A 26626-nucleotide genomic window follows, 5' to 3' on the forward strand; every position below is an offset into this window, starting at 1 on the left:
TTGTTTGTTTGTTTGTTTTTTAAGTGATCCCGAACCAGAAAGGAGGAGTAAGTTCACCTCAATCCATCTTATTTTTAAATCGTTAGCTTTATTACTTTTCTTGGTTTTCTTAATAATTTCCTAATCTTCATCGTGGTTTCTCTGTAGGTCCTACACCTGTGCAGGAAGAAGCTGCTATTGCGTAAGTAGCCCAAAACTAACACACACACTCACCCAAAAAAATCCCAGACATGTTGCTCAACCAGTAGACAGACAGGTTCCCTTCTTTTTTTTGGTTTGGAATGAGCTGCTAAGCGTGAAAAGATGTGAACGTGTTAGTTTATGCGTCTAAGAGAAAATCAGGTGGACTGGAAAATCCGTCCGATCCTCCCAACAAGCTGGGTCCTGTTCAGATGAAGACGCATTGTGATCAAAACACTGCGACTAGGCATGGCCTGGTTATACGGCTTAAGGTCCGCCTTTTTAAGAAAGGGTTTTGGCTTCAGGTTGGGTTTGAAACTTTCCATCAAACGATTTCGGTTTTTAATTCAGATTAACTCAGAAATGAGCCCTGATCAGTTCAGCCAGTAATTATTTGAACACACGAGGTCACTCATGGACCGCGTCTATAGGGCATTGGATTTTTAATAAGTGGACTAAAGATGAAAAACAACCCGGTGATGTCACCGTAAAAGCAACATACCCCACCCTGATGTGGTGGAACATCAAATTTTAACCCCTTAATAGACACACACTACATAAAACAGGTGTGTGTGTGTAGTGAGTAATATACATATTTCATAGACAGTAAGACAAGACTTTATAATCCACAGGCTGCAGCTCATTTCCTCCTATTAAGACCCAAGTTAGAGCTGTTTTTTGTTAGAATACGCAGCGAAATAACAGCATTACTCAGGTTCAATGGAGCAACACCCATCACTATTATAAAGCCGATGCTAGGCAAGGCAGGGTTATTTTTGTAGCCCAATTCCTTCACAGGGTAATTCCAGGCTTAAAGGAGTAGAACTAAGACATACATCAAAAACATGGAATGTAAATGAAAAAAACACATCGTATGAAAACAAACATTGTATTGCAAATTTAGACTAACGAAATGATAAAGCAGTCTTTATGGTGAGTGGTCATAAACAGGAATGTTTTCAGTCCTGGTACAAAGAAGCCAACAGTTTCTGCACATCTCAGGTTTTCAGGCAGCTGAGGATCAGAGAAACTAAACACTGCTTTCTACTGTTTACTGTGAGTTCATGTTCTTAGGAGAGTAAGTGAACGTCTCAGATGACTTGAGGGGCCGACGTGGTTCATACCTGATCAGAAACTCTGAAATGTGTCGAGGTCGAGGTCAGTCAGTGGCCTACCCAACAGCGAAAGGTTTTAAGTTCAATCTATGACAAAGAGAGTTTGAGCAGTAAAACTGTCGTTTTGGTATTAATTTTGTGGTGTCGATCCAGACTCGGGGATTTTAGACGAGCTGCAGCTGCCCTAATTCATTCTTGATTGGTTTTATCCAAAACCTAACAGAGGAAAAGTGTGTATTCTGACAGATCCACTGATGGATACTTTGGACACAGTGACTGTGGGAGGCTATGGTCACGTGTTAAAAGAGAAACATTAAGGTAACTTATATGTCATCAGCAAATCTCAGCAAATTGGGACCGTGTATAATTTGAATAAAATCAGTCCAACAATAATACCCTGAGGAACTCCATGTGTAATCTTTGTTTGCTCAGATTTATAAATATAAATAACAGTAACTTTAGTAGCAGTAGGAATAATTGCTGATTTTCTGTACCAGGAACAATTAAATGATGTTATACATTTTTGATTTCAATATTTGCGTGAAGAACATGGTACCGTAGCATTTCTACTGGCCTACACCTAATTGTGAAGGGATGGATATACATGGGTAGGTGCAATATGTATTCAGTCATGATTTATATAAATATATATATTTTAAACAGGCCAGAGGAAAGTTTAACTCAGGAGACAGAGTTTGACCCTTCAGCCGTCATCTTGCCTCCTCCTGACATGTACGCAGACTCAGACTCTATGCTGGATTCGTCGCTGTACAGCGAGGTGAGGATAAATCATACAGACTCTCAACATCTACCCGCCTTCCTGATATGTTGAAACAATGTTTCTTTCATGTTTCTACCAGCCAATCAGAAATCTCCCACGTTGACCAGGATCTTCCTACCGTGGCAAGCTGCAGCCATGTGATCCTTTGCCAAAAATCTGCATCTTCCTGACTTCAATATTTATCTGAGAACTGCAAACATGGATCAATACACTGAGGAGTGAAGGAACGTCTAAGCAAATGGATATGTTTCTGCTGTTCCTTGACGACGTCTGTGTGAGGATTCTTTACGATGGACCTAGATGAAGTCTCCTTTTCTCGAGAGAGGACATAAAAGCAACATTAAAAAACTTTACAGACCGACACAGACTGGACAATACCAGAAAAGTACAACTAGTGGTGAAGTAAAGGATTAATTAAACTGCAGTTTTTCTACTTTCCTATGCAAACTAAGGGAAGTCCTGCAATCAACTTTTCTTCAGATTAACCGTCAATCCAAAGTTGGATCGCAGCTCAGATAACCCGACAAGAGCCTGAATCTTTGTCCTCGTCTGCATGAAGCGTCAAGAAGAGTAGGATCATTCTTATCTATTGAAGTCTCAGGGTTTGCTGCAAGGGACTGAATATTTGAAATGAGCTAAGTCATAAATAACCACCTTCTGTTTTCTCCAACTGCACCAACACAATTTAATAGTTTCCACAGAATTATCCGGAACTGGTCAGTTTAATTTCCAAGTGTTTGCGTCACTGTTTTTTTTTTTTTTGTTAACTTTACAGGGATCTTTTTCTACTTTTTGTTAAAATTTCAGATCACCACTTTAGCTTGTTTAAGAGTATGTATCTATTGTTGCTGTGATATTTAAATGATCTCTGATGCAGAAAAGGATAGTTTTTTGAAGAGAGATTCAATGAAGTTATCAGTAACATTTCCCTTACCCGTAGTAGGAAGATGAACGTAGCGCTGGAAGGTTGCCTGTTTTAGATTGCAAACATTTGCTAAATCTGGGCTATTAGCTTCCACATTTCCATGGACTTATTCACTACTCACTGCAAAATGACATCTTTCCAACAAAAGTGAAGGAGAAATTGCTGATAACTTCACTGCCAGGTTTACTGTCTTACATTATATGAGATCTAAGGACTGTGATGTTTAAATGTGTAACTTCAGAACGGCGTTGGCGTTTCCACAGGTCTAACTTTTGGACAAAAACATCAACATCCAGCTTTCTTGTCTATAATTTAACGGTTCTGCAGGTGTCCGTGCCTCTGATGCGTCCTCATAAACCAAAATAAAAACTTAAATGTGTGTGTAAAAGCTCGGCAGTGGAAAGACACTCGATAACGACGTCGCTGTTTTTGCATGTTTATTTTTATTTTAATAAATACTCCTTAAAGTGCAAGTCATAACAGTAATATCATGCAGTGCATAACAAGGTCCAAACCCCAATCTTAGACACAAAGATGGAGAAAGACAAGCACACACACACACACGCACACACACACAGACAGAGGAAAACACCTTTGTACAAGATAACAGTAAGTAATGTGCACACACACACACACACACACACTAACAACATAGACGGGGTTGTTTAAGGTCACCGTTTAACTACAGCTAAACAGAGAGGACAGCTTTGCAGTGGAAAACTCTCCCTTTGGTAAAAATCTGTATTTCATGAGGCCTGCTGGCTCGTTGCTGAGGATTCATGAGTAACACGCCACTGCAGCTGTTAAGGTAGAGAGCTACACCTGTTGGTAAATACTGGTTATACGAGAACAGTTTGTGTACACCCGACCCATCTCTTCTGTAGAACCCTCATAGATTTCGTGCACCATCTTTTCTTCGGGCAGCAGTACGGCAGGCCAATGCATATTTATAGACATAATGTGTGTTGTGAGGAGAGTCTGGGTGATACAGCCGCATGTATGTTGCAGGTATGCAAGTAATAAAGGGTTTCAGCAGAGGATTAAAAAGTACAGCTTGCACTGTTTTCAAAGAAAATTGCTTCAGAAAGTCTTCATTCCCTTTAAAACTCAAAGCGGACGGACTTTAGAGCCAGTCCTGAGGTCCAGACTCAAACCCTTCAACGTCACGTAGACGAGTGTTGGGTGGTAACATGTCAGTTGTTCCAGCAGTGGTAGATTTAGCGACAGGGGATGTGGCTCTCCACCCAGGGTGGCAGGCTAACGGTGTGGTGTGTGTTTTTCCCCACAAAAAATGGGGGAAAAAAGTCAATGAGTTGCAGCCTGGATGATTTTTATCCAGCTTTTGTATATGTAGCTAATGACGATGGAGATTCAGATAGGGGAAACTTTTACTGGTTTTGATGATTTCCAGGTAAATGGTTAAAATAGGCTTACGGTAGCCTGATCAAATAATTCTGCTTAGTTACATTACACTGTAAAGATCCACCGCCGTGTGCCAATATTTCCTTTTTAAGGTTTAATGTTTCTCCTGGGATGTACAATATTTTGAAGTCGGAGATCATCGCAATGTAAAACAGCCTCAGGTGATTAAAAAAGTGGTTTAAAGCTCAATTTAAAGAAGCACCTTTCAAACTAAGTACAGCTCCGCCGCTCCGACGGCTCTGAGAATCCAAACCACTGGCTAAAGTCAAAAAAAGTTCTAAGAAAGAACAAACAACTTGGTCGACACAAACGCATTCAGCGATAAATGCGTGTCATAGTTTAACCAAAAAACGACAATCCTAGAAAGTGACCAATGCTTTATAGAAGAACTGATTAGTCGTGTAATAAGTTACTTTTAAATGAATAAGATGTACCCAAACCAGCAGAAATCTACATCCTCTGAAGGTTCAAAATGGGTTTTTACACAACGAGAACCTGAACAGGCCACATTCAGTCATGGCTTTACACATGACCTGACACAAACGCACACAAGAAAGATAAAGTGTTAAAACAATAAAGTTACTAAACAAATACAGTAACACAATGTAACCTTCACTCATAGTGCCAGTAAGAAGTTTACATTCCCATGATAAGTATAATCATTTTAATGATGTTCACTCATCAGCAGTTCTTTTTCCAGGATAGATTTACTTTACAGCAGCCGTCTGGAAACTCAATGCATTTTAAAACAAGAATTTTGAATTTTTAAAAAATGGTAACTTTGACCCGGTTTGGATTAGATATAACACAACAAATGTGTTGCATCCATATCAGTCCAAACAAACAAAAGTGTCACTAAAAGCATTAAAGTCAAATGAAATTCATGCTGATGACAGCTGAATGTAAACCTCTGACTGGCACTGCAGCTTTATCTGATAAGCTGTTCTTCATTTCTGCCTCTCTGACCTGCAGCCAATCACAAATTTACAAGATCTAGGTGACGTTGATGGATATCAAAAAGGTATTTTTTAAAGCTTCTCAGAGTGAAATCCCTCAGCTTCACTGCAAACAGCAGAACAATCTACCATTCCCATCAGAAACAATGAGGTTTAAGTGAGTTTCCACTTCACATTCGCTCTCTGCATTAATCGGAAAACTGGCATGTGTTAATGTGACGGGGAACATTTATCTAGAGCGTCAAAGGGATTAACGAAGTTGTAGTGTTCGCGGACGCAGATCTGAAAGAATCCATTCGGTAACATCTGTGAGCCCCCCTGCAGTGTGGAGCAGTGAACTGCTGAGCCCGGTGAAAAGGAGTGAAGGTTGCAGACGGAACAGTCCAGAGGAACCAAACGGGGCAGACAGCAGCTCAGATGGCAACAGTACACAATAACATCGAGGTTGAATGGTTCTGACTCCAGCATCTCTGACCTTCCAGGCTTTAAATGTAAAACACATGACGACCAACTCTCCCTCTGACATCAAGCTTTCACATAAGCATTGCGTTGCATTCTTTAAGGCATCTGTGGGGAGGTTTCTGTGGCTTCTGCTCTCCTGCGGCAGTAACGCACCACCTCACATGACACACACACACACACACATGCAGAGTTGCTAATCTCCAGATTGACCGCCTCACTTCGATTCAAGTGTTTTAGTCACTGCTTGAAAAGTTAGCGTGAAGATGTTTGTAACCCTGAAGCGTTCCAGAGCCACATCTGTTGTTATTCAGCTCAGCGCCGACTTCCTGATGTCACGGGCCTCCGTGTTTTTCTAAAATGAAATTCTGTTCAGGCAGCTTGCTTTGTCAGAGCGTTTGCGCGTGCTGAGCGTCGGGTGAAATGACACAGGTGTGTGACGCGGTGAAATAGCGTGTGTGTGTGTGTGTGTGTGCGGCGCGGGGCAGTTTCAAGCAGAAAAATGAATGTAGCGTCCAACTGTCTGTCGTGCTTCGTTAAATTATTCAAAAACTCGTTCAGTGGAGATGTTTCGAATAAAACTAGTGTTTTAAAAAAGAAAATCTAAAAATAAATATGAATCTGATATCTAAATAATATTCTTTTTGGTATATATATTTCAATCTACAATAAAATATAAATATACATGGATAACAAAAAGCTTCTGCACTAGCATTATAAAACTTGAAATCTATGAAGTAATGTTCCTCCAGACACAGCTGCAACAGCGATCGGTAAGACAAGCGGCAGAACTGACCTCGGATCAGCGTCTGAGGCCAACTCAGCAGGATATCCGGTCGTTACATGTTGACGCAGCTGATAAAGGACTGAGGGGGATTTGTGACGGTAAACTCGACCTTTGCCGACTCTGATGGGATTCTGACCTCTCCCTTATTTTTTTTTTTTTACATTTTTTTTATTCTCTGGCTTCCACAAGTTCATTGATGCGTCTCAGATTTTGCAGCTATTAGCCCTAAAACATCCCCCGCCCCCTCCCACTGACTTCCGGGTTAACAAGGCAGTTTGAGATTTCGCAGGTTGTCAGCGAGCCAGCGTGGTGATGAGACTGGCGCACATTTCAAAGAAGTCCATGGTGTGAGAGCCCTGACGCGCGGCGAGCAGGGGGGAGCTGCCGGACAGCGAGCCCGGCAGGGAGGAGCTGAGCTGGGGCAGGTCGATGGCGGGGCTGGCCGAGTCGATGCTCAGTCGGGGTCTGTGGAGGCCGGCGGTGGAGCCCGACCGCTGAGGGGTGGACGACCCAGATTTAAAGCCGACCGCCTCCATGATGTCGTCTGTGGGTAACGTCACGGCAGATCGACAAGGCAGCAGCGTTAGGTAGCGGATCATTGAATTCCTATGAAACAAGCCTCAAAGTGTGTCGCTAACTTTGCATCACAGGGCTGAGCTAAAAGAGGAAGCACCTTGAATGGGTATTTCTGACTACATGTTCTCACTTTATCTAATATATACAGTCCAGATGGTTTTTTTTGTGGTTTTTTTTAAAAAGGCTCATTTATGTATAAACAACCTCTTCTGACAAAATATTACTAAAACCCTGATAGTTGGTTTAATAAAGACAAGTCAAAGCATGATATTCTCTTGTGATGAACAAAAAAAAAAAAAAGCTGCAAATAAATATGAATGTGAACCACTTTTTATCTAACTTCCACATTTAGAGCAGAGTTTCAAGAGGGGCAAAATGAAAAATAAATTCCCAAAGCTCAGTTAGAGAACTTCAACACAGAGCAATATCATCAAGTCTCAGTAACAACCATAGATGCAATCTATTCAAAAGTTTAAAAAAATTGTCTGTAAATTTAGCATTTTGAGCAGAAATATGTTCGCCACTCACCATCGATGCTCTTGAAGTCGAGGAGGTAGGATCTGTTGTCAACTTGGTAGAGCTGCAGGCTCATTTTCACCAGATTTCCCGTTACTGGATTCTTCCGGCGGACACGCAGATGATACGGGTTCACCACCTGCCAAACGGTAACCAAACGTAGACCTGCCCGTTTACTTTACGACCTTAAAAAAAAACAAAAAAAAAAAAAAACACTGTTACCTTCCAGTCAAAGTTGAGTTGTTTCATGGCTCTGTACACCTCAGCCATGATGTCGTACGGTCTGCTCTGACTCCTGATCCCCAGGTGCCATTTGGCTTTCTTCACAGCGAGCTGTTTGGGCCGGGTTGTGTTCAGAGCATCCAGAGGACAACGGGATTTGGGGCTGTCGGCCAGAAGCGGGGGCATCCTCTCTGGGTGGGGTTTGACACCGGGGGGCAGCGGCATGCCTTCTTCTATGAAGGAGCCCTGCGGAGGACTGGAGGCCAGGTAGAACTCGCTGGCCTGGGTCATGATGCGTCGGTTATCTATGATGAGGTGATAAGCTACTGCTAACTGATCCTACAAAACACAGAGGTGGAATTGGAAGAGAAATGTTTAACCTTTTTTTTTTGAAAATCAGTTTCAATTTATAGAATCGTGAAAGTTTCTAAATAATACATTGCACACGTTAGATATTTTCTGGTGTGAGGGAAGAGGATGCAGAGGATAGGACTAAATGATCGTCAGATGATTTGCTGTTTCGACCCATGAAGAAGAAGCTGCTGCGTATTTTCTGACATGGCTCTGGGTACCTGTGGATCTCCGCTGTAGAGGCTGGACACCACTTCAGACTCGGTGCATTCAAACTTCTCGCACACTTCCCTGACAGCCTCTTCGTCCAGCACGGTGGCATCGTACGACGGGTCCTCTGGGAACAGGTAGCCCGGCAGGTCCTTCTTAAACCACTCGTGTTCCCTGACGGAACAAGGAAAGGCCACATGCAAAAGTAATAATTAATGTACAAGAGCTGCAAAAAAATAAAAAATGTTTGGTGTAGGAATTTTCAAGTGACAAGATTCTAAACAGTCATTTGGAGATGTTATGAGAGATGGAAGAGAGGCATGAGCTAAAATGTTTTCCAATCTACAGCTGAAGAGCAGAAGAGAGGACACACTAATAATAGCGCATTTAACTACCAAAGACGATTTTACCAGCGCTAAAAAGAGAGCATGTGTAACACAGAGGCCAGATTAATCTACAGCAGAAAACCTAAGCAATGCCTAAGAAAAGTTTTGGTTTCTTCAGATTAGAAAGAAAAGACGAGATGAGAGGAAAGATTAAAGTCTCCAGAAAAAGTGATTCGAGGTGTTAAGAGTTTTCATCCCCAAAGTAGAAAGTACCCGAGGCAGACGTGAATGCTTGATTGCCTCTCTTAGAGAGGTGTGTATTTTTATAGTGTTTGCAGACGTTTACCTAAAGGCACGTCATTACAACGTGTGAAAAGTGTTTTTTGTTTGGGTATTCACTTTTACTACCAGAAGGGAAGGGGCAACATTATATGCGACAGGTTTAAAGAGGTTCAAACATACACCGAGCCCGTCTGGTTCCCTACTGGGACCAAACCGGCTTTGCAGCAAATCCTCGGGGCTCAAAGCGGTTAAACAGCTGATTCATTTGGACTCGGAACACAGCGCTGACTCGCTACCTGATGTCTTTGATGGTGGCTCTCTTAAGTGGGTCCACCTGCAGCATGAGCATGAGCAGGGACGCCACAGACCGGTTCAGGTGCTCGGGGATGTAGAAGACGCCTCCTCTGATCTTCTTGAACAGCGTGGGGACGTGCTCGTCGTCAAAGGGCAGAGTGCCACACAGCAGCGCGTACAGGATCACGCCGCAGCTCCAGATGTCCACCTCTGGGCCCGCATACAGCCTGGAAGACACAAAGTTGTGTTTCCAGAGAGAAAATGCACACCACACTTCTCCAGATCTTTTGCTGTGAAAATATAAAAGTAACAATAGCAATTTCCTTCCTCTTCACAACGAATTTGACTGATAAAATCGCAGTAAAATACACTTAGTCTGTAATGTGACAATACGAAGGTAACTGTGAAATTAAGCTTAAAATGGCTCAGGATTAGACATAAAAACGTAATATCTTGCTATGAAACAAGCCACTCTGTAAGGTTGGACTGGTCCATTATTCACTGGTCAGTTTACAATAGTCTGGGAAAGTACTGGGCCACTCCTCAATTTTTTGTCTTTCATTTTGACAAAAATAACATTGTTTCAAAGAGGTCTCAAAGAACCAAATCTTAATAGCTTTGAAATACTTTTCAATTTGTATTTTTCTCACAACAATGAGCGCCCCCCCCCCCCATTTCTGATTCTTCAAAACAACCCAACATTTTTTATATTGGACAACAAGGCACCTAGTGACAGAAATAAAAGCAGGAAATTGATTTTTTTTTTTTTTTTGGTAAGGGTCTAATATCAGGCTTGACAATCATCAAAAACTCTGACAATTCAGTATAAGAATAACTTGGACCTAGATAAGTGATAATTGTTTTATTGTGATCCAGAAGGGAACAAAAGGCAGCCAACACCAAAAGCAAACCTATTGGCTTCTCCTTTAGCAGGCAAGAATCCTAGAGGTTTGCGGATTTACATACAAGTCACTGCTGCTGCTTATTTTGTCTATTTTTCAGGCAAAAATAGACAAAATGTTTGCCTGAAAAAAATTTTCAGGCAAAAAAATGAAAATTTTTTGGGGAGACTAAGGTGTTTCCTGAAAGCCAAATACCCATTAGCATCCATCTGAATTACAAATCTAAGCACACACCTTCCTGAGATGACCTCTGGAGCCGCGTAGTTGGGCGACCCACAGCTCGTTCGTAAGAACTCTCCGTCTGACATCATGTTTGAAAGTCCTGTAAACCAATCAGAAGGCAAGCACACGTTAACAACCGTCTTTTATCACTCTAACAGTAACAGGCAAGACCCAAAGAGCCCCCCGTGATCAAATTATTGCCTTTAATCGTTCGATACGGACAGGCTAAATTGAATATTGCCATGCAGCGAGGGCAGAGTCACACACTGTGGACACTGTGAGATCTTTATCCTCCTTCACCCGCCAAGAGCCTAAGCTCTAAACACAAAGCTCCTCTAATTGGATGAGCCTCTCTCTGACTAACGCAGCCTGTGCCAAACACCAAACATCAGACACGGTGCGATTTGCTGACCTTCACTTTATCTGTCCCTGAGCACTCCCTCTCTCTCTGCTCACCAGAGTCTTTTAGCTCGGAGCCAAAACACTTCTCTCCCGCTGTAACCCTCAAACCCCCCGCCGACTCCTTCCCTATCAGATGACACTGGGCCTCAAGGCGTCCTGCCAGACTTGATATGAGACCTGGCCGTTGCTAAGGGACGTCTGGCTGCGCACGAGGACCCTCGCCTGTTTCAGAAAATATTTTCCTTCTTTCTTGGTCATATTGCATCAGCCATTCTGTCTTTAACCGGAAAAATGAATTCTCCGACAGGACTCCGACGACGTCCTCATTCGTATTTGAATGACTCGGCGCAAAACTACAGTAACGCAACTCAAGCTTAATCAAAGTTTTACTTAGTAACTCTGATGTGTATTCTTCCTCTAAACCGTTATGGAAGAGGGGTGTCCAAACGTTTGGTCACATAGGTCAAAATCGTTAAGGGCCAAAAAAATTTACATACTCAACAATAAACTAACTATGCAACACTTTAATTAAACAAACAAAGTAGTCAGATTTGTTGTTGGAAAGAGAAGTGTAAATTATAGATATTTTTTCATTGGTATGCAGGTATAAGGCATACCTGCAAAAACCTAAGGGTTTTGCAGGTATTTCTTATAAAAAGAAGTTTTAGCAAATTTTCTAGATTTCTAGTTTAAAAAACTAGAACAAAATGTAGTCATTTCTGAGCTGTAACATCAAGATTTCTTTGTGAATGCTTGCTTTAGCAAAGTTTAATAAATGAATTTAAAAAAGACTTGAGGACAGCAAAGTCAAGTTTTGAGTAAAAGTCGGTAGATAGATGTGGTTCTTACAAGAAAATGCAAAAAATGTGGTTATTTAAAGAAATAATTGGTGTTCTTGCTAACTTTTTCTATCGTAAAAAAATTTGACTTTGTCTGTGATAACTTTGCCCTAACTAAAAATACAACATTTGTATGTACATCAAACACCAGGGTGCCCTTTGGACGCCCCTGCTTTATGGTATATTTCTATGGGATCTTACCGAAGTCGGCAATCTTGGCGTTCTTGTTGGCGTCAAGCAGGACGTTCTCGGGTTTGAGGTCTCTGTGGACCACCATGTGCCTGTGACAGTAGTCCACAGCCGAGATGATCTGCTGGAAAAGACGGCGAGCTTCCGAGTCCTCCACCTGAGGGACACGGCGGGAATTAAAATGCATCAGACGACGTGAGGCGATTCAGCTTGATTTTCTGTTTTTCTTTTCATCTAAGGTCCTATGTTAGACGTGAGAACTGAGGAAATATCTCCACATTCTTTCGGTAACAAATTCTTGTCTGATCTTGCGGCTGTATTCCAAGATTTATTCGTAAACAGACTGAAAGTCTTGCCATGCAAATAGTTAAAGCTGCATTAGTTGCTTGCTGGCCACCGGGGGGCAGCGCATTAGATGTGATAAACATCAACATGACATCACCTTACTATTCTGAGAAAAGTGAAAAAATGCATTTTTGTTAGAAATCAACAAGAAAATTGTTGATTTTTAACAGACTGATCAAAATCAGTCTGTTTTTCCCTCATCAACTCTCGTTATGCTCAAATACTCAATCTACTTTTAGGACAAGTCCTAACAGAATTATGGAGTGAATCTAAAAGTAAAAACATACTTCAATTTACAAGTACATACAAAAACCATATTTTAAAATAAATATATTTCTAAAGAGTAGTTGTTTATCCTGGACCTAATTGCTCTGCAAAGAATATAACTATTGTATTTAAAATGTTTTTGATAGATATGAGTCACAGAAGAGGTTTTAAAAGCCATTGTAGAACATAAACTGATAGTTAATCACCTCCTCTCTGCACATAGTCAATATTTTCAAAAACTCAAAAAAATTCAGGTAAAAGAGCAACAGGGAGCTAAATTAAATGCTAATGGAATATATTTAAATAAAACATATTTTCCTGAAATTTCTAAATATACAACAGGAATTATGTTGCATCTATATGAGCTGAGTTTGAAGATGCAGACTTAGTACAAAAACTGGAGTCCAGTTTATGAAAGTCATTGACTTATTCTTCTTAAGTATTTTTAGGTAAAGTTAACAGAACTGTTGTAAACAATTTAACCCACTTCAGGAATCTCCTTCATAATTTAACCTAGTGATTATGAATATTAATCTATACGTTAGAATTGACAGAAAATAATGTTTTACCCTTCCGTTTTTGCAGATGTAGTCAAACAGCTCGCCTCCAGACACATACTCCATGACCATGAAGAAATCTGTTGGTGTACTTATTACCTGGTAGCTGGAACAAGAACACAATGTGTTAAAATGAGCTCACTCCAATCTGAATCACATCTTTGCCTCTAAACTCTGTTTATAAGTGGAGAATTTGTGCCCAACTTGACTGAGAACACAAAATATCAGCAAAGCCTCGACTGGTGCAGGTAATCTTTTCATAAAGGTCGGGTTTATTGCACCGCAAGCTCAACCTCACAAATTGCTGCTTTCGGGAGATTCTGCACTTCATCACAATCTACTTCACTCCTGTTAGTGGAGCGCTACAGGCCCAGTACTGTGGGGGGTAATAAATCCAAACTAAATCTCAATCCTTCCCCCTCTATGTAAACATGCAAAGCTTTTCAAAAACCACTGAAGTCAAGTTGATAAAATCACTGTGATCCCAACATCTGGAACGTGTTGGGTCGTCCACCTCGCTTTGGTCTGCTTGTTGTTGCGTAGAAGATGCTGGAAATACACGCCTCTGTTTAAGTCGCACAGCTTTGCTCGGAAAAGACCTGAGCACTCACATATCTGTCACCACCAAAGAGCGTGAAAGTGTGGACTAAACCCGACCCTCACCTTAAAGTAACAAGGAAATTGTTGGGTGATTAAAAAAAAAAAAACCTGAATGGTTTCTAAGTGAGAATTTCAAGAAACCTCTATCATCTTAAGCAGAGCTTTAAAGAGAAAAAGGGGAGCAGATTACTTCATGTAGGCCCACGCATGGGGGCTTGTGTGTGTGTACGAAAGAGGTGATGTTATTGTCTTTGTGTGTTCTGACTCGTGGGAACCCTGTAGGCCATACAGAACCGCGATAGTAAACATGCAGGAACAAGGAAGCCCTGCCACCACAAACAGGCAACACAACATAACACAACACCCGCATTAAACGCAGCCGGTTTATAGAGCGCTGACAAGTTTGAAGCCAGCTGCTTGTCAGCCTGAGGAGTGTGTTGTTGCCACTCTCCACTTACAGCTTGATGATGTGGGGGTGTCTGAACAGTTTGAGGTTCTGGATCTCCCGCTTGATTTTCCCCACAACATCGAGACTGCGGATCTTCTGTCTGTTGAGGATCTTCACGGCGACTTTGTGGCCCGTTAATTGATGTTGTCCGACTGCAACAGCAAAAACACAAACAGGGCGTCGGTTTCATAAATATGTGGAGAATTAAGCGCAGAGTTTGGGCAAAACAACACGACATAATTTGTGAAACTGCAACTGTGTAAACATTTTGGTTCTCAATGGCACTGTTCATGTGGGGAATAGGCTCACCGCTCAGGGCGGCATCAATTCAGGAGTGGCACAAACAAAAATATATAAAATGGGTTGAAACCTGCATTCTATTTCTTTAAAACAGAATGTACTTTTTTCTCCTTTTTTTGCATAATGAATATTCATACAAGATTAGATATCGGTATACAAAAAACTAGTTCAACCTTCTTTGAATAATTTAAAATAATAAAGACCTGAATGCTGACTGCAGGAAAAAAAAAGATGAGGGAGACATCAGCGATAGATTAAATCCAATCACATCTAATTTTACCTGCGTAGAAAAGCAGACTGGTTTTATTTTTAAAAAATAGCCAGTGGGACTTAAAGTTGTTTCAATTAAAAGGGTAAGTAATTCACCTAAGTTTAGGCAAATGTTTTTGTTTTTCCCAAGATGTAGAAAGCTCTAGAAATCCATTCTTCTATGACTTCATATTTCAGTTGAGTAAAGATAACATAAATTTAGCAGACTAAAACTAAAATTACAAGACAATTAAATTGTGAATAAAATCATACTATACAATACAATAACTACAGGAAGGCTTCAGTGATTTCCATGCATTTTGGCTCATATTTTTCCTGTCTTTGTTGAGGGGTGTCAGACTTTTCTGTCAGAAACTGTGAATTGATATTATTGCAACTGTCAACGTTTTATTTTTATGTTTTATTTATTCAATTTTAGCTGCCGACGCTTACCTATAAAGATGAAACAAATAATACATTCATAAAACATTAAATGCAATGAAGTTTTTTTTATGATTTACCTGCTGTTATAAATGGTATAAATAGCAGCTGAAGGTGAGTTAGCTTAAAACATAACTTAAGCTACACTCTCAGCAAACAGGCAGGGTGAACGAGCTCACAAGGTCATTGTGAGAGCACCAAAACTAGCTAAGAGAAGATAAATCCCCAGCAGTGTGCTTTTGAAGCACAACTAAGCGTACGTGAATGGCTTTCTTGCCTTGACAATAAAAGCTAACCCGGTGTAACCATACTGAACTACCACCCGGTGCACGGCTACCTTAAAATCCGTTAACTACATTTTTATTCTTAGGACCAAACTGAACGGGTCATGCGTCCTTCATAGTCCTGATTAAAAATCCCACCGCCACACAAAGGTTCCTTTTTTTTTTTAACACAACAATGTAAAGGTGTGAATATTTGGTTTTGACTCTCTGCTCCCCTTCGTGTTATTACACCTGCCACAGCTGATAACTGTGGTTACCGAGAGGTTCTTCGGTGAAAGAATTTGACTTTGAAGCGGTCGAATTCGCAGGCGACCTCTACGCAAAAATCCAGTCCGAGACCGCCTCTAAACGCGTAGAGTTACGCTGACTGCCTACTGTCAAGTTCAACACGGTACGCTATGACAGGAGGCAGGGCCACTAACATTAACTACTCCGACTGACAGCCGCAAATGCACACATTTATGTTTGACGTGACACATGACTTAAAACATGACTTAACTCTTTACTTTCCCGAACGTCCCCACTCCGAGCGTGTCGCCGAGGATGTAATGGCCGATCTTTACCCTGCCTTCGTGTTTCTGTTGTTGCCGCTCTGCCATCTTCTCCGTTACCGACGGCTGGGCTCGCTCGCGCGGTGCGCTGCGGTGGGGTGGGTGTGCTGCTTGTCTGCTGTCTGTGGGGCAGCACGGAGGGGCGGGGACAATTCTGACTCTTCTCACCGCGAGGAATCACCGACGACTTGGAACCGCTGCTGCTTAGATGAATGGAAACGCTACAAACAAGCATCCATCCCCAAGCAAAAAATAGTGCCATCCATTCCCTCCAGAAGTCGTCTCATTTGATTCAAATTTCAATACAGCTGTTCCGTGAAAACTTTATAATCAAAACGAACACATCCTTATTGGAACATGGTGGTGGCAGCATTATGCTATACTATGGGGACGTTTTTGTTCAACAGGGACATGGAAGATGTCCCAAAAAAAAAAAAAGAAACTGCAAAAATCAAAAGAGGAGGAACCAATTTAGTCAGAGTTCACGTGCTGACAAAGTCTGGACTAAATGACTTGTCAACTTGTTAAAGTTATAAGAAAATATGTTTTTAGTTGTCTCTCTTAGACTTTATACTGTCTGAATTTATGAGTGTAAAACTCTTTCTGAAAGATTGCTTTGTCATCTGTTTTTGGCAGCTGGACCAGTAATGTAGTTTTTCTTTTTCTTTTTTGTTTTGTAAAAATGTAAATTTGTTAAGAGGCTTTTAACTTGATGGCTCTCCTGCCGGTCCAGTGATTAAAGGTCCAGACTCCATTCGGTCTAAGTGGTTCTTATGTAATGGTAAATGTCATTTGCATTTTTTTTTTTTTACTTTTTCCAGCATGCAATCTACATAAAAAATAATAAATACTGTGTGGCCCTAAAGGCCAGACTAAATGACAGACGCTAAAGTTTTACATTTAATCAATGAACTGTGTGCATGCATGATTATGTATGTAATGTTTTTATTAATAGTAGCCTATTTTAATTTTAGATTTTCCTACGTTATTTGTATTGAGGAGTCTGTTGTTTTGCCGATTAAGTGTGGGGTTTCATAAATTGGAGGTGACATTTTATAAGCTAACCGTACTGTGCATTCACATTTATATATTTCTTACAAAATGTATATAATTAAATGGTTGTACACTGAATGCAACGTCGTACAGTGATCATATTTATTATTTGGGTTCACAAAGTTGGCCAGTAAAACTGATTCTATTTTTTTTTTTAAATAACTGCAAAAAAAATGTCACCAGAGAATGTGAACTACTTACATTTTACCACTAGATGTCAGTGTTTGATCAATGTATTAACCTGGCTGCTGGAGGAGCTTAAACCAGGATTGGGACAGGAAGGTTATACTTATAACATCTATTAGGCTTATATAGATGTATTATATAGATGCATAGCCCGTATCTTGTATATATGTGCTATTTCAACTTAAATCCCGCATTTTCTTATGTCGCATTTTCTTATGTAATGTGAAAGATGAAGCTTATAGAAATAACTTATTTTATTTTATTTTTATTTTTTTTTAGCAACTCCATCACCTGTAGAGTCGCTATTTATCCACACTCTGGGCCTGGCAGATCCTGAGCGCGGTGCGCCTGGACAGGGGCCACGGGGGCCGCTGCTTCCCCTGTCCGATCAGAGCTCAGTCAGAAAGATATCCATGCAGGGGATGACGGCCCACCGCTAGTGGAGGGAAGAGGAGGAGGGCCGAGCCTTGAAGCTGCCGGGGGAACTTGAAGAGAGCAGGAGGAGGAGGAGGAGGAGGAGAGGAAGGATTGATATAACCAGAGCGGCTTTCGATGGGCAGCGCAATTTTCTCTCACTCCAAGAGTTTGAGCTGAGACCGATAGACGGGGAGCGGGCTTTCCATTCATTTCGGCCGCAGGCAACTTTTTCTTGCGCGGATCCGTTCAACTTTTATTTACGCTCATCTACTTCCACCCCCATTTTCGTCTTTTACGTTTTTTGTTTTTTTTCTTATTCTCTTACTTCTATAATCCACGACAAGCCGTCATTAACGAGAGACTCCGCGGTATCTCCGAGTGGGAAAGTTTAGAATTTAAAAGGACTCCACCAGATCCTGACATTTTTTTCCCCTCCTCTTCCTCCTCCAAGACCTGCAGCGCGCTGCGGGATTCCGAGCCGAAAACTGCGAGTTCTTCAATGCAACAGTACGTGTATGAGAAAGCGATGGCCCAAGAGACGAGGAACGGCGGAAGCTCTACGTTAAACAACAACAACGGCGTGGACAACACCAAGAAGAAGCTGCTCATAGCGCTCGACATCTTCTGCCTCCTGCTTGGTAAGTTTACATGAACTTTCCCTATCTCTGTTAAGAGTTTGCATTGACAGCGGCTCTCATGCAAAATAAGATGAAACACCTCCAAAAGTGGACAAGCAAAGCACGACCCCGCGCTTTCTGAAGGCGTTATCGTTTCCAAAGTTGTTGTTTTTGTTTTTTTGTTTTTTTGCCAGCCATCTGCAAGCGATAGACAAGTTATTAATCGTCAGCATCCCCTTATCATCCAGCTCCAACATGGCATGGCAAGCGAGGGAAGCCAATCACTAAACAGTCCACTGACACCTTTCTCTCTCTAAAGGATCAACACATATTATTTTATATATATATATCTCCAGAAAAGTGCAGTAACGCAATTAGAAAACATTGAGCTCATCCAGTCTGAAAGGGGGAAAAAAAAAAAACTGTCACTTTGTGTTCCTGGCAGGTGGAGAGTTTTTTGGGGGGGTTTCTCAGCGGAGACAGCTGCAGATGAAATGCCCTGTCATCGCCTAATATAGTGATCATTTCAAAGCATTCGGGCTGTACTCTGTGACTCCATCAGGTGCCTGCCAGCATGCCCTGGGGGGGTGGGGGGGGCAAAGATCAGAGATGCACCAGCCATTTGCCCTCTGATCGGTTCCGATTGGTCAAATCTGCTTCTAAACTAAGAAAACTTGGTTTTGAGTTCAGTGAAGATGACCTGCTTTGATGCAAAATTGAGGATAATCTTGTTATTCACTTGTCATTTGATCACTTTGAAACTCGGCCCATTTGTTTCTCTGTTAGGTGTCGCAGCCCTTAGACTTAAAAACATTCGGTCAAATCCAGTAAAGCTAAAAAAAAAAAACCAAACAGGAATCAGTACCGGTCAAGAAAAGCCGGATCGGTGAAACTCTAATACAAATGTTTTGCAGTCTCTTCTCACTTGCCCTCATTTACTGCCCTCAAAAATAGCCAGTCCACCCTCCTTACCCCTGTTTCCACCCCTCCCAGTCCATCTTCCACGGCTTGCCCCAGTTACCCTGTTCGTGTGAACTTTAACCCACAGAGGTGCCCCCCCAGGCTAGGGACGTCCTAACTCAGAGATGAGGGATGTCGATGGAAAAAGCCTGACCACCATCGGTATCGATTTACAGCTGACAAACTGTCCCAGAACGAGAGGCGAGGCCGGTGGTGTGAGCTTGTTTGTGACGTCCAGTTTGTGCAGTCAGTCCCAACTTGGTATTCAGTGGGTGTCCTGTCCAGATTCTGGACTCGCTTGATGTGTGTGTGTGTGTGTGTTTCTTTGATAGCTGCTTTGTCTTTGGCTGCTGTCACTGTTGCCCGGTCCTTTTAGTCTTCAGTCCCCTTCGTCTCCCCCTCATTTCTTTTCTCCCCTTTTTCTTTTTTCTTTTGGAGGGGATTATAGGAGTTGAGCTTAACTTCTCCACATTCTCTCCCAGAAACCATGCGAATCTCTGCCCAGCTGCTCCCCCCCCCCACCACCCTGCGAATCACTTTCCTTCTCCCTCTCTGTCCAGGGGAATAATTTCTTGAGCAGGTGCTGGGGCCGAGGAATGCCTCTCTGACCTGCCGTATGACTGAGTGGGTTTCAGAGGAAGCAGGCGACAGCGCCACCAGATCAGAGAATTTGACTTTGCTGCACAGAAGCAACTTTTTGTTTTATTTTTTTACTGCCCGGGCTGCTACAAATGGTGCACATTAACTCCATGTTCCCCTCTGAAACACTCCAGAGTGACAGCGGATCTGCCAAACAGATGCAGAGTTTTCCATTTACATCGGCTTGCCTGTTAAAGAACCCCCAGACAGAGATACGGCGTTTCATCTGCGCTCGTATAAATGTGGAAGAGCTTCGAGCGCATGTGGAGCGAATTTCCTGCACAAAACCAACTTCCTTTACTGGTTCGTCTAAAGTCAAACACACACGCACATGCACGCACGCACACAACTGTGCGCCTGTAAACACACGCTCATGTAAACACACAATTGCAAATGGGCGCACAAATTCGCCTTTGTCATGCTAAACACAAGTCTGGCTCTCGGGTGATTATTGGTTGGCCCACTTTAGCGGTTTAGGGGGTAGGTGGGTGTAGGGGCCGGAGGGGAGGGGGCAAAAGAGAACAGAAGGGAGGGTGGGGGTTATCAGGCGCTCTGAATGAGGAGTGAGGAATGCGGGTGTGCAGGGGGCTCAGATGCAGGCCTGGTGTTGTTGAGCAGCTTTTGTCCACTGCATATCAGAAAAAGGTTGCATTCTTCTCGTGTGCATTAATGTACCATTAGCTTTAATTAGTCAACACCAAACCAGCTGCGGTCCACACATGCTAAGTGTGGGTAGTGTCATCTTTCAGCCAACCTGACCGTCACATAACCTCAGGCTCCGCTAATGAGTCTGTTTCGCATACATAACAAGTCTGGTCGTCTGTAATACACAAGGGAAATATTGATCAAGACGACTTCACTTGTGGTGCTGTGAATAAAGAAAATTCAGACCATCAAACAACTTTTAATATCAAACTAAGATAACTTGAGTACATGCAATAATGACTTTCAATTCTAATGGGCAAAGGCTATCCACATCAAACTGGCTTGCTGCCCTTGTTAAATCGTTAATTAGTGGAAATTAACATTTTTTTTTTCAGCTGAGTTCAACTTTGGTTGCCACATCCCAGACTTAATCACTGCCAGGCCTGTATAAAGTAGTCATTTAAACAGAACCTGCCTGACAACATTAAGGAGGCCAAGGCGCCCCAATCTAAAAGCATGTACGACAGATGGGAAGCAAATCCACTGACATTTACTAGACTAGGAGAAGGTTTCAGAGTCACTTTTAAGGGCTTTTGGGCTCCAGAGAACCACAGCGAGAGTCCTTATCCACAAACGTGGAAAACACCGACCGGTGAGGAACCATCCCTGAAGTGACCGTCGTACCAAAACTGCTCCGACACACCTCAAGCGATTGATCCCGGAGGTCACCGAAACTTTTTAAAGTTTTGGATTTTGTTGCATCTTATCATAAACCGGCATGGCGTTTTCAGAAAAAGAACAGTATATTGACAATATAACGTAGTGGTGGTGGTGGTGGTGTGGTGGTCTGGGTCTACCCTAGACAAATGGGTGTAACTAAAGCAATCTCAGCCAAAAACGTGGACTGACCAAGTCAAAGCCAAAGCTTGAACTTGATCGAATTAACATGGACTGACCTTAAACAGATGGGAGGTGTTGAGGGAAAACCTCCCAGTGTGACTGAATTAAAACAATTCGGTGAAACTTTTCTCACAGTTGTGTAGAAAAACTATTTGCCTTTTATAATAAATGCATGACGACACAACCATCTATCCAGTACAGTGGGGATTTACTGGTTTAGGTGGCTTTTTCCCTTGATAAATAATTTGAAAATTGCATTTTATATTTACTCAGCTTATCTTCGTCTTATTACAAAAAAAAAAGTGGATTCATAATGGCGCAATTGGTAGTTTTGTTGCTTTTTTTTTTATCAACAATGGATACATGGATGGATATTAAACATGTAAGTTTGACAACAACAACAACAACAAAGAAAAACAGAGAAAATCTGTTAGGGAGACAATACTTCGCCCCAGCACTGTAATTGAGGCTGAGATTACGTATGCAACGGGAAAACACGAAGCCAAATTCTCCTCAACACCCAGCTGCTGAAAACCAGAGTCACCGCTTATGATCCCCGGCAGCTGAGCCTGAGCTGTACGTGCTGATTTCACCCTGGCTCCGCTTCCAGCGCCTTACAGAGCGATCACCACGCGCTCGCGCTATAAATACTCAGACTGCCGAGTTTTGCTCTCTGGCGTTTTGGCGACGCGCTGTCCGCTGGAGCCTCCGGCGGCGGGCAGTTTCGCAACATGTTTATTGTGAAAACGCTCGGCGAAAGCGCGCGGCCACCCGAGCTCTCAGGAAGCCATGCTCTCTAAGTGTAGGCTGCACTTAAACTCTGATTAAGTTTTACACAATGCAAAGGAAAACACAAGTATTGTGTGGCTGCGCGTTTGCATGTGTGCAGACGTGGTTCTGCGTTCCAGGTCGTCTCCGACCATTTTGGATTGCCGCTCGGTCTTGCGGCTCGGATTTGAGGCTCTTTCTGTGTCTTAAAAATGCCACAAGCATTTTGAATCCATTATCCAAAGTTCTGTGATCTATAAAGCATTAAAGGGGGGAATCCACTTCAACACTGGGCCCTGAAGCACTAACCCTAAATCTCCACCTTTTACAGCAGTTAGTCACCGAATCCCGTCATTAAAGCTGGAGATTTAACCTGTAAAACCCCCTCCCCTCCCATGCAGGCCTTGGATGCTTTAAGTCAGAGCAAATGTTTTGCAGAATTTCTCAAATTCCTCTTTTGCCCAGAGACTTTTGCTGAGATATCTGGGAGAGTGAGTGAACCAGGGGACACAGGATGTGTGTGTGTGTGTGTGTGTGTGTGTGTGTGTGTGTGTGTGTGTGTGTGTGTGTGTGTCTTGGAGCTCAGGAAAGGGTGGGAAACGGAAAGGTAGTGTAGATCGGAGGAAGGTGTGGCTGTGAAATCAGATCCTGTCTTTTTTTCTTTTTCTCCTCTCACAATCTCTTTCCAGCCTCAGCTCCCCTCCCTCTGTCACTCCATCCTCATCTTAATTGCCAAGCGAAAGCCTTGAGTCATAAATAAGAAAGGGGGGCGGGGGGAGGGACAGGCAGAAGAACAATTTAGGTAAATGCATGTTTATGCTTTCCATTTTCATTTCACAAGCTCTAGAAAATAAGTCACATTTGAATTAGAGGATTGTGTGGCACTTCCTAGAAACCCAGCTTTCAGAGAGCAGGAGATAACTACTGTTTGCCAAGTGTCTACAAGCAAACTGTAATCAAACAGAAAGTGGGAGGTCCGTGCACACAAACCCAAATATAGGCTCCTATCCAAAACTGCTGACCTTAATCTAAGGGCAAATATGTTTACAGCTGCATGAGTGTGCAGGGACCAAAAAGAAGTTTTCTTGCTTAGATAGTGAATTCACAGAGACCGTTTTTAGTCCAGAAAAGGTACGGTAGTCATCAGAACCGATCATTTTTGACAAAAAGCTACTTATTTATTCATACCACGGAGAGGCCACCGAACTCTCTCATGTCTTCTGTGTCGCTGTCTGCCAAGCTCAGAGGTAACACAAAAGACTGATTTTCATAAGCTAAACGGTTTGTGGTACACCAACTCTTCTGATTAAAACCAAAAACTTCATAAAGCAGTATTTTATTGTGATTTTGTGTGATTGACAAACACAGAGAAACCTTATGCATTTAATGCTTACAAATCAAACTCTGGAAAGTTCTCAGTTCATTGTTGTCCTATTTTGTCCCATTTTAGGCCTGAAGGTTAAACTTGTCTTAGCTCAGAGCGCCTTTTTCAACATTTATCTTGTCTCCTGTGGTCTGTTGCTAATCTTAGTACCAATTTCTGTGCATTTGAGAATGGCGAATTCAAGAGCTGTGTGGCATTTCTAAGCTTCAGAAATTCTTCACGTCGCGGTTTTAAACTTCTCTGAAACCGTCCCTCTGATTGGTTTGTTCCTTGATCTTCATGCAGTTCGTTCCAAACAAACAAAAAAAGTCCCTGAGGCCTTCACAGAACAGCTGAATTTATCCACTAATGAATTGCACTGGTTTTAAATTTGTTGAATCAAAATAAATGGGATTAAATACAAGTGTACTCCATATTTTTTCCGATTTGTATTTAGAAAACCATTTGAAAACAAAAGATTTATTTTCCTCTACTGCACAAGTCTGCTCTACTGTGTATTGGCTTTACACATGAAATCCCAACAAAGTTTATTAAAATTTAGGGTAATAAGTAGGGATGCACCGATTCACTTTTTCCACTTCTGATACCAATACCGATATCTAAGGTTTGGCACTAGTCAACCTGCTACAGGAAAAGTGCTGAAATGTTTCTTTTTTTTAAACACAGACATCATTGTACTGAATTATATATTTATTTGATAACTGCACCAGAACAGCACGCTTACATGCACCAATAGCTTCACACGCTGGGCCAAACATGTAACAATCACACAACTTTAATTTGTTCAGTCAGTGCAGTTAGGAGTAAAACAATCAATGCTAAATGAATAATAAAGAAACTGACAAACAATGTTGACTATCTTGGTCAAACATGTAAAAATAACAACCAACAAACCTTACTTTAATAGTTCATAAAGAGCAATTAGGATTTCTAGATATAACACTCACACGCTAAAAAGAAAACAGTTGAACCAACGTAATTGAATTTAATTGCTTCTATGGGTAACAAGCAATTCAATTAAGTTTATCCAACTTAATTTATTAAATTTAACCAATTCAATATATTATAATCATCCAACTCAATTTGTTAATTTTTTTAAACAAATTTATTAAGTATGTTTAAGATAACAGATTTAAGTCAGTCTTACTCAAATCATTTAGTTTACTTCAAAAAAAAAAAGGGAAATGGACTGAATTTATATAGCACTTTTCCAGTCATTTTGACAACTCAAAGTCATTCACACACAGATTGGTTAAGTGGATATCGGATCTAGTGGTGAGATGGCTGCGTGTGGAAAAAGTTCAAGAGTCACTCCCCCTCGTGTGATTACATAGCAGTGTGTACCTGTGAAGGATAATGTTTAGTGTCTGCCCCATGGCTGCAGGCCAAGGTGAGGTAAGGACGAGCTAAGAAGGTGACGAGCGTCCTCTGGCAGAGGAGAATCCTCCCATTATGTAACAAGATAAAGATCAGCAGATGTCTGTGGCAACAGTGGCTACTACCTCCCCAAAAATGACTGGCATGCAGAGTCTGCATACTGCGCCTGGATGTATGTGTGTGTTTGTGCGTGGTGTGACGGGGAGCAGACGGGGTAATAATGTTTCTTTAACATATTCGGCCCGTCGCTGGGGACATGTGGCCGGTCCGGGCACGAGTTTTAAAGACAGACCCCTGGGGGAAGAGTCTGCGCAGGGCTGTGATTAGAGGTGTGTGGGTGTGAGTGTGTGTATTTTGGGGGTTCATGATGTAGATTTAGAGGCTAAGAGCTGTCATTAAACGGACAGTGGGGGCCGACGCGTCTGAATATGAGAGTCACGTGTGTCCCTCGTTCCTCGGGGTTCCTGTTGGCGAGCCGGAGGCGTCAGGCTGACTGATGCGCCTCGATTCTTTGCACGGATCAGACACATTCATCTCCTTGAACTGCCAAACAATCCGTTTGCACAATAAAACTAAGACAATGGCTCGTCGTTTGCGCTTTTCCGACGACGGGGCAGTAAACCCTCCGGTCCACGCGGTTGTCTGTGATTATGTCCCTCCTGTATAAACACCTTCAGACCGCTTATTTGGAGCGTTTTGGATTACTGGGCAGGACTCTGCTGTAAACCTCTGTCAGCACTGGTCCGTGCATGTGTTTGAACTTTGCGTTGAAGTTTCCATAAAGTATTCTAAATGTGAGTTTTATGCAGTTTTTCTGTGTGGGTGTTGAGGTCAATCACGAGATTCGCAACTGCAAAAAAAAAAAAAAAAAAAGTGCCATCAGGGTTTCTGTTTGCTTTCTTGCTTCTTCTCCTCTGCATCTTTCGTTCATCGTCCGTCAGAGCTTCAGGCAGCGGACGACGTGAAGCTGTAGGCCTCATTGCTTCTCTCTGTGTTCTTCCTCAGGGGGTCTCCCTGCTGCTACACCGCCCCCCCCCCCACCCCACTCTGTCTGTCACTTTCTCTTATAGCATTACAATCCTCTGTTGTTTTTTTTTTTTGTTTCATACTGCGTTCATCCAGAGATTGAAGGGACGGGGTTGTGGGTGGAGAGGAGACGGGGAGGGGGGTCAGGGAGATTTCACTGTTTCACAGAGAACAATGCCCCTTTTGATGTGTCCCAGTGCTCTTTGTTTCATTAACGAGGACCAGTTGGCCGGTGGCAGACAGACGGAGGATGAAATGGAGGGAGAGGAGTGGGGCAGTGGTGATGGTGAATGGGATAAGGATGAGAGAGCATAAGGATCTTCTCACTGAGAACTCCAGGCCAGGCCGCTCTGCGTGGCGGCAGCTTAGGCCTGCCGCGTTGTTGAGCAGCGTCGCTTATCTCGCGTTAATCAGGTCAGCATCTTTATTGGCGCTGACCTTATCTGAGCTGCAACCACTGAGCCTTATCCTGTTTGCATACAGTGAAGAGAATGCGCCAAAGAGCACCGCCGCCACCTTACAGGAACTCTGGGATGCTTTCACACGCTGCCGGAGATTTTTACACTCATTCTCTTTCAGATAAAGACCTATTCACCACATCCGATTATGTCACAGACAAAAAAAAAAAAAAAAAAACGGAGAGGGTTTTTTTTGGG

At 42.3% G+C, this 26626-nt stretch overlaps 2 protein-coding genes and 1 long non-coding RNA gene across 4 annotated transcripts in view; 2 read left to right on the forward strand and 1 right to left on the reverse strand.

Annotated features, from left to right (window-relative positions):
* LOC106952595 (uncharacterized) lies at window positions 1–4299 on the forward strand. Its single transcript, XR_001426019.1, has 4 exons — window positions 1–47; window positions 148–181; window positions 1959–2073; window positions 2156–4299. It is a non-coding gene; the product is annotated as an uncharacterized LOC106952595 (long non-coding RNA).
* A 1501-nt stretch (window positions 4300–5800) lies between these two features.
* prkaa2 (protein kinase, AMP-activated, alpha 2 catalytic subunit) lies at window positions 5801–16128 on the reverse strand. The gene is made up of 10 exons (XM_015040798.1): window positions 15947–16128; window positions 14184–14325; window positions 13138–13231; window positions 11969–12113; window positions 10539–10626; window positions 9405–9629; window positions 8512–8674; window positions 7940–8278; window positions 7730–7856; window positions 5801–7169 (listed from the first exon to the last, which is right to left on the reverse strand). The coding sequence occupies exons 1-10, from the start codon at window positions 16044–16046 to the stop codon at window positions 6919–6921; spliced, it is 1674 nt and encodes a 557-aa protein (XP_014896284.1). The 5' UTR covers window positions 16047–16128; the 3' UTR covers window positions 5801–6918.
* Window positions 16129–17703: 1575 nt separating this feature from the next.
* plpp3 (phospholipid phosphatase 3) overlaps window positions 17704–26626 on the forward strand; it is a 38635-nt gene continuing 29712 nt past the window's right edge. The window contains exon 1 of one of the 2 annotated variants that reach the window (XM_015040800.1): window positions 17704–18292. In XM_015040800.1, coding sequence (XP_014896286.1) covers window positions 18154–18292 — 139 coding nt within the window. In that variant the 5' untranslated portion in view covers window positions 17704–18153. The remainder of the gene's footprint in view (window positions 18293–26626) is intronic. The other variant, XM_015040799.1, reaches the window with a different exon arrangement.

Source organism: Poecilia latipinna, unplaced genomic scaffold (assembly GCF_001443285.1).
Source record: "Poecilia latipinna isolate Pla-1442-1.1 unplaced genomic scaffold, P_latipinna-1.0 Scaffold527, whole genome shotgun sequence".
Classification (NCBI taxonomy): Eukaryota; Metazoa; Chordata; class Actinopteri; order Cyprinodontiformes; family Poeciliidae; genus Poecilia; species Poecilia latipinna.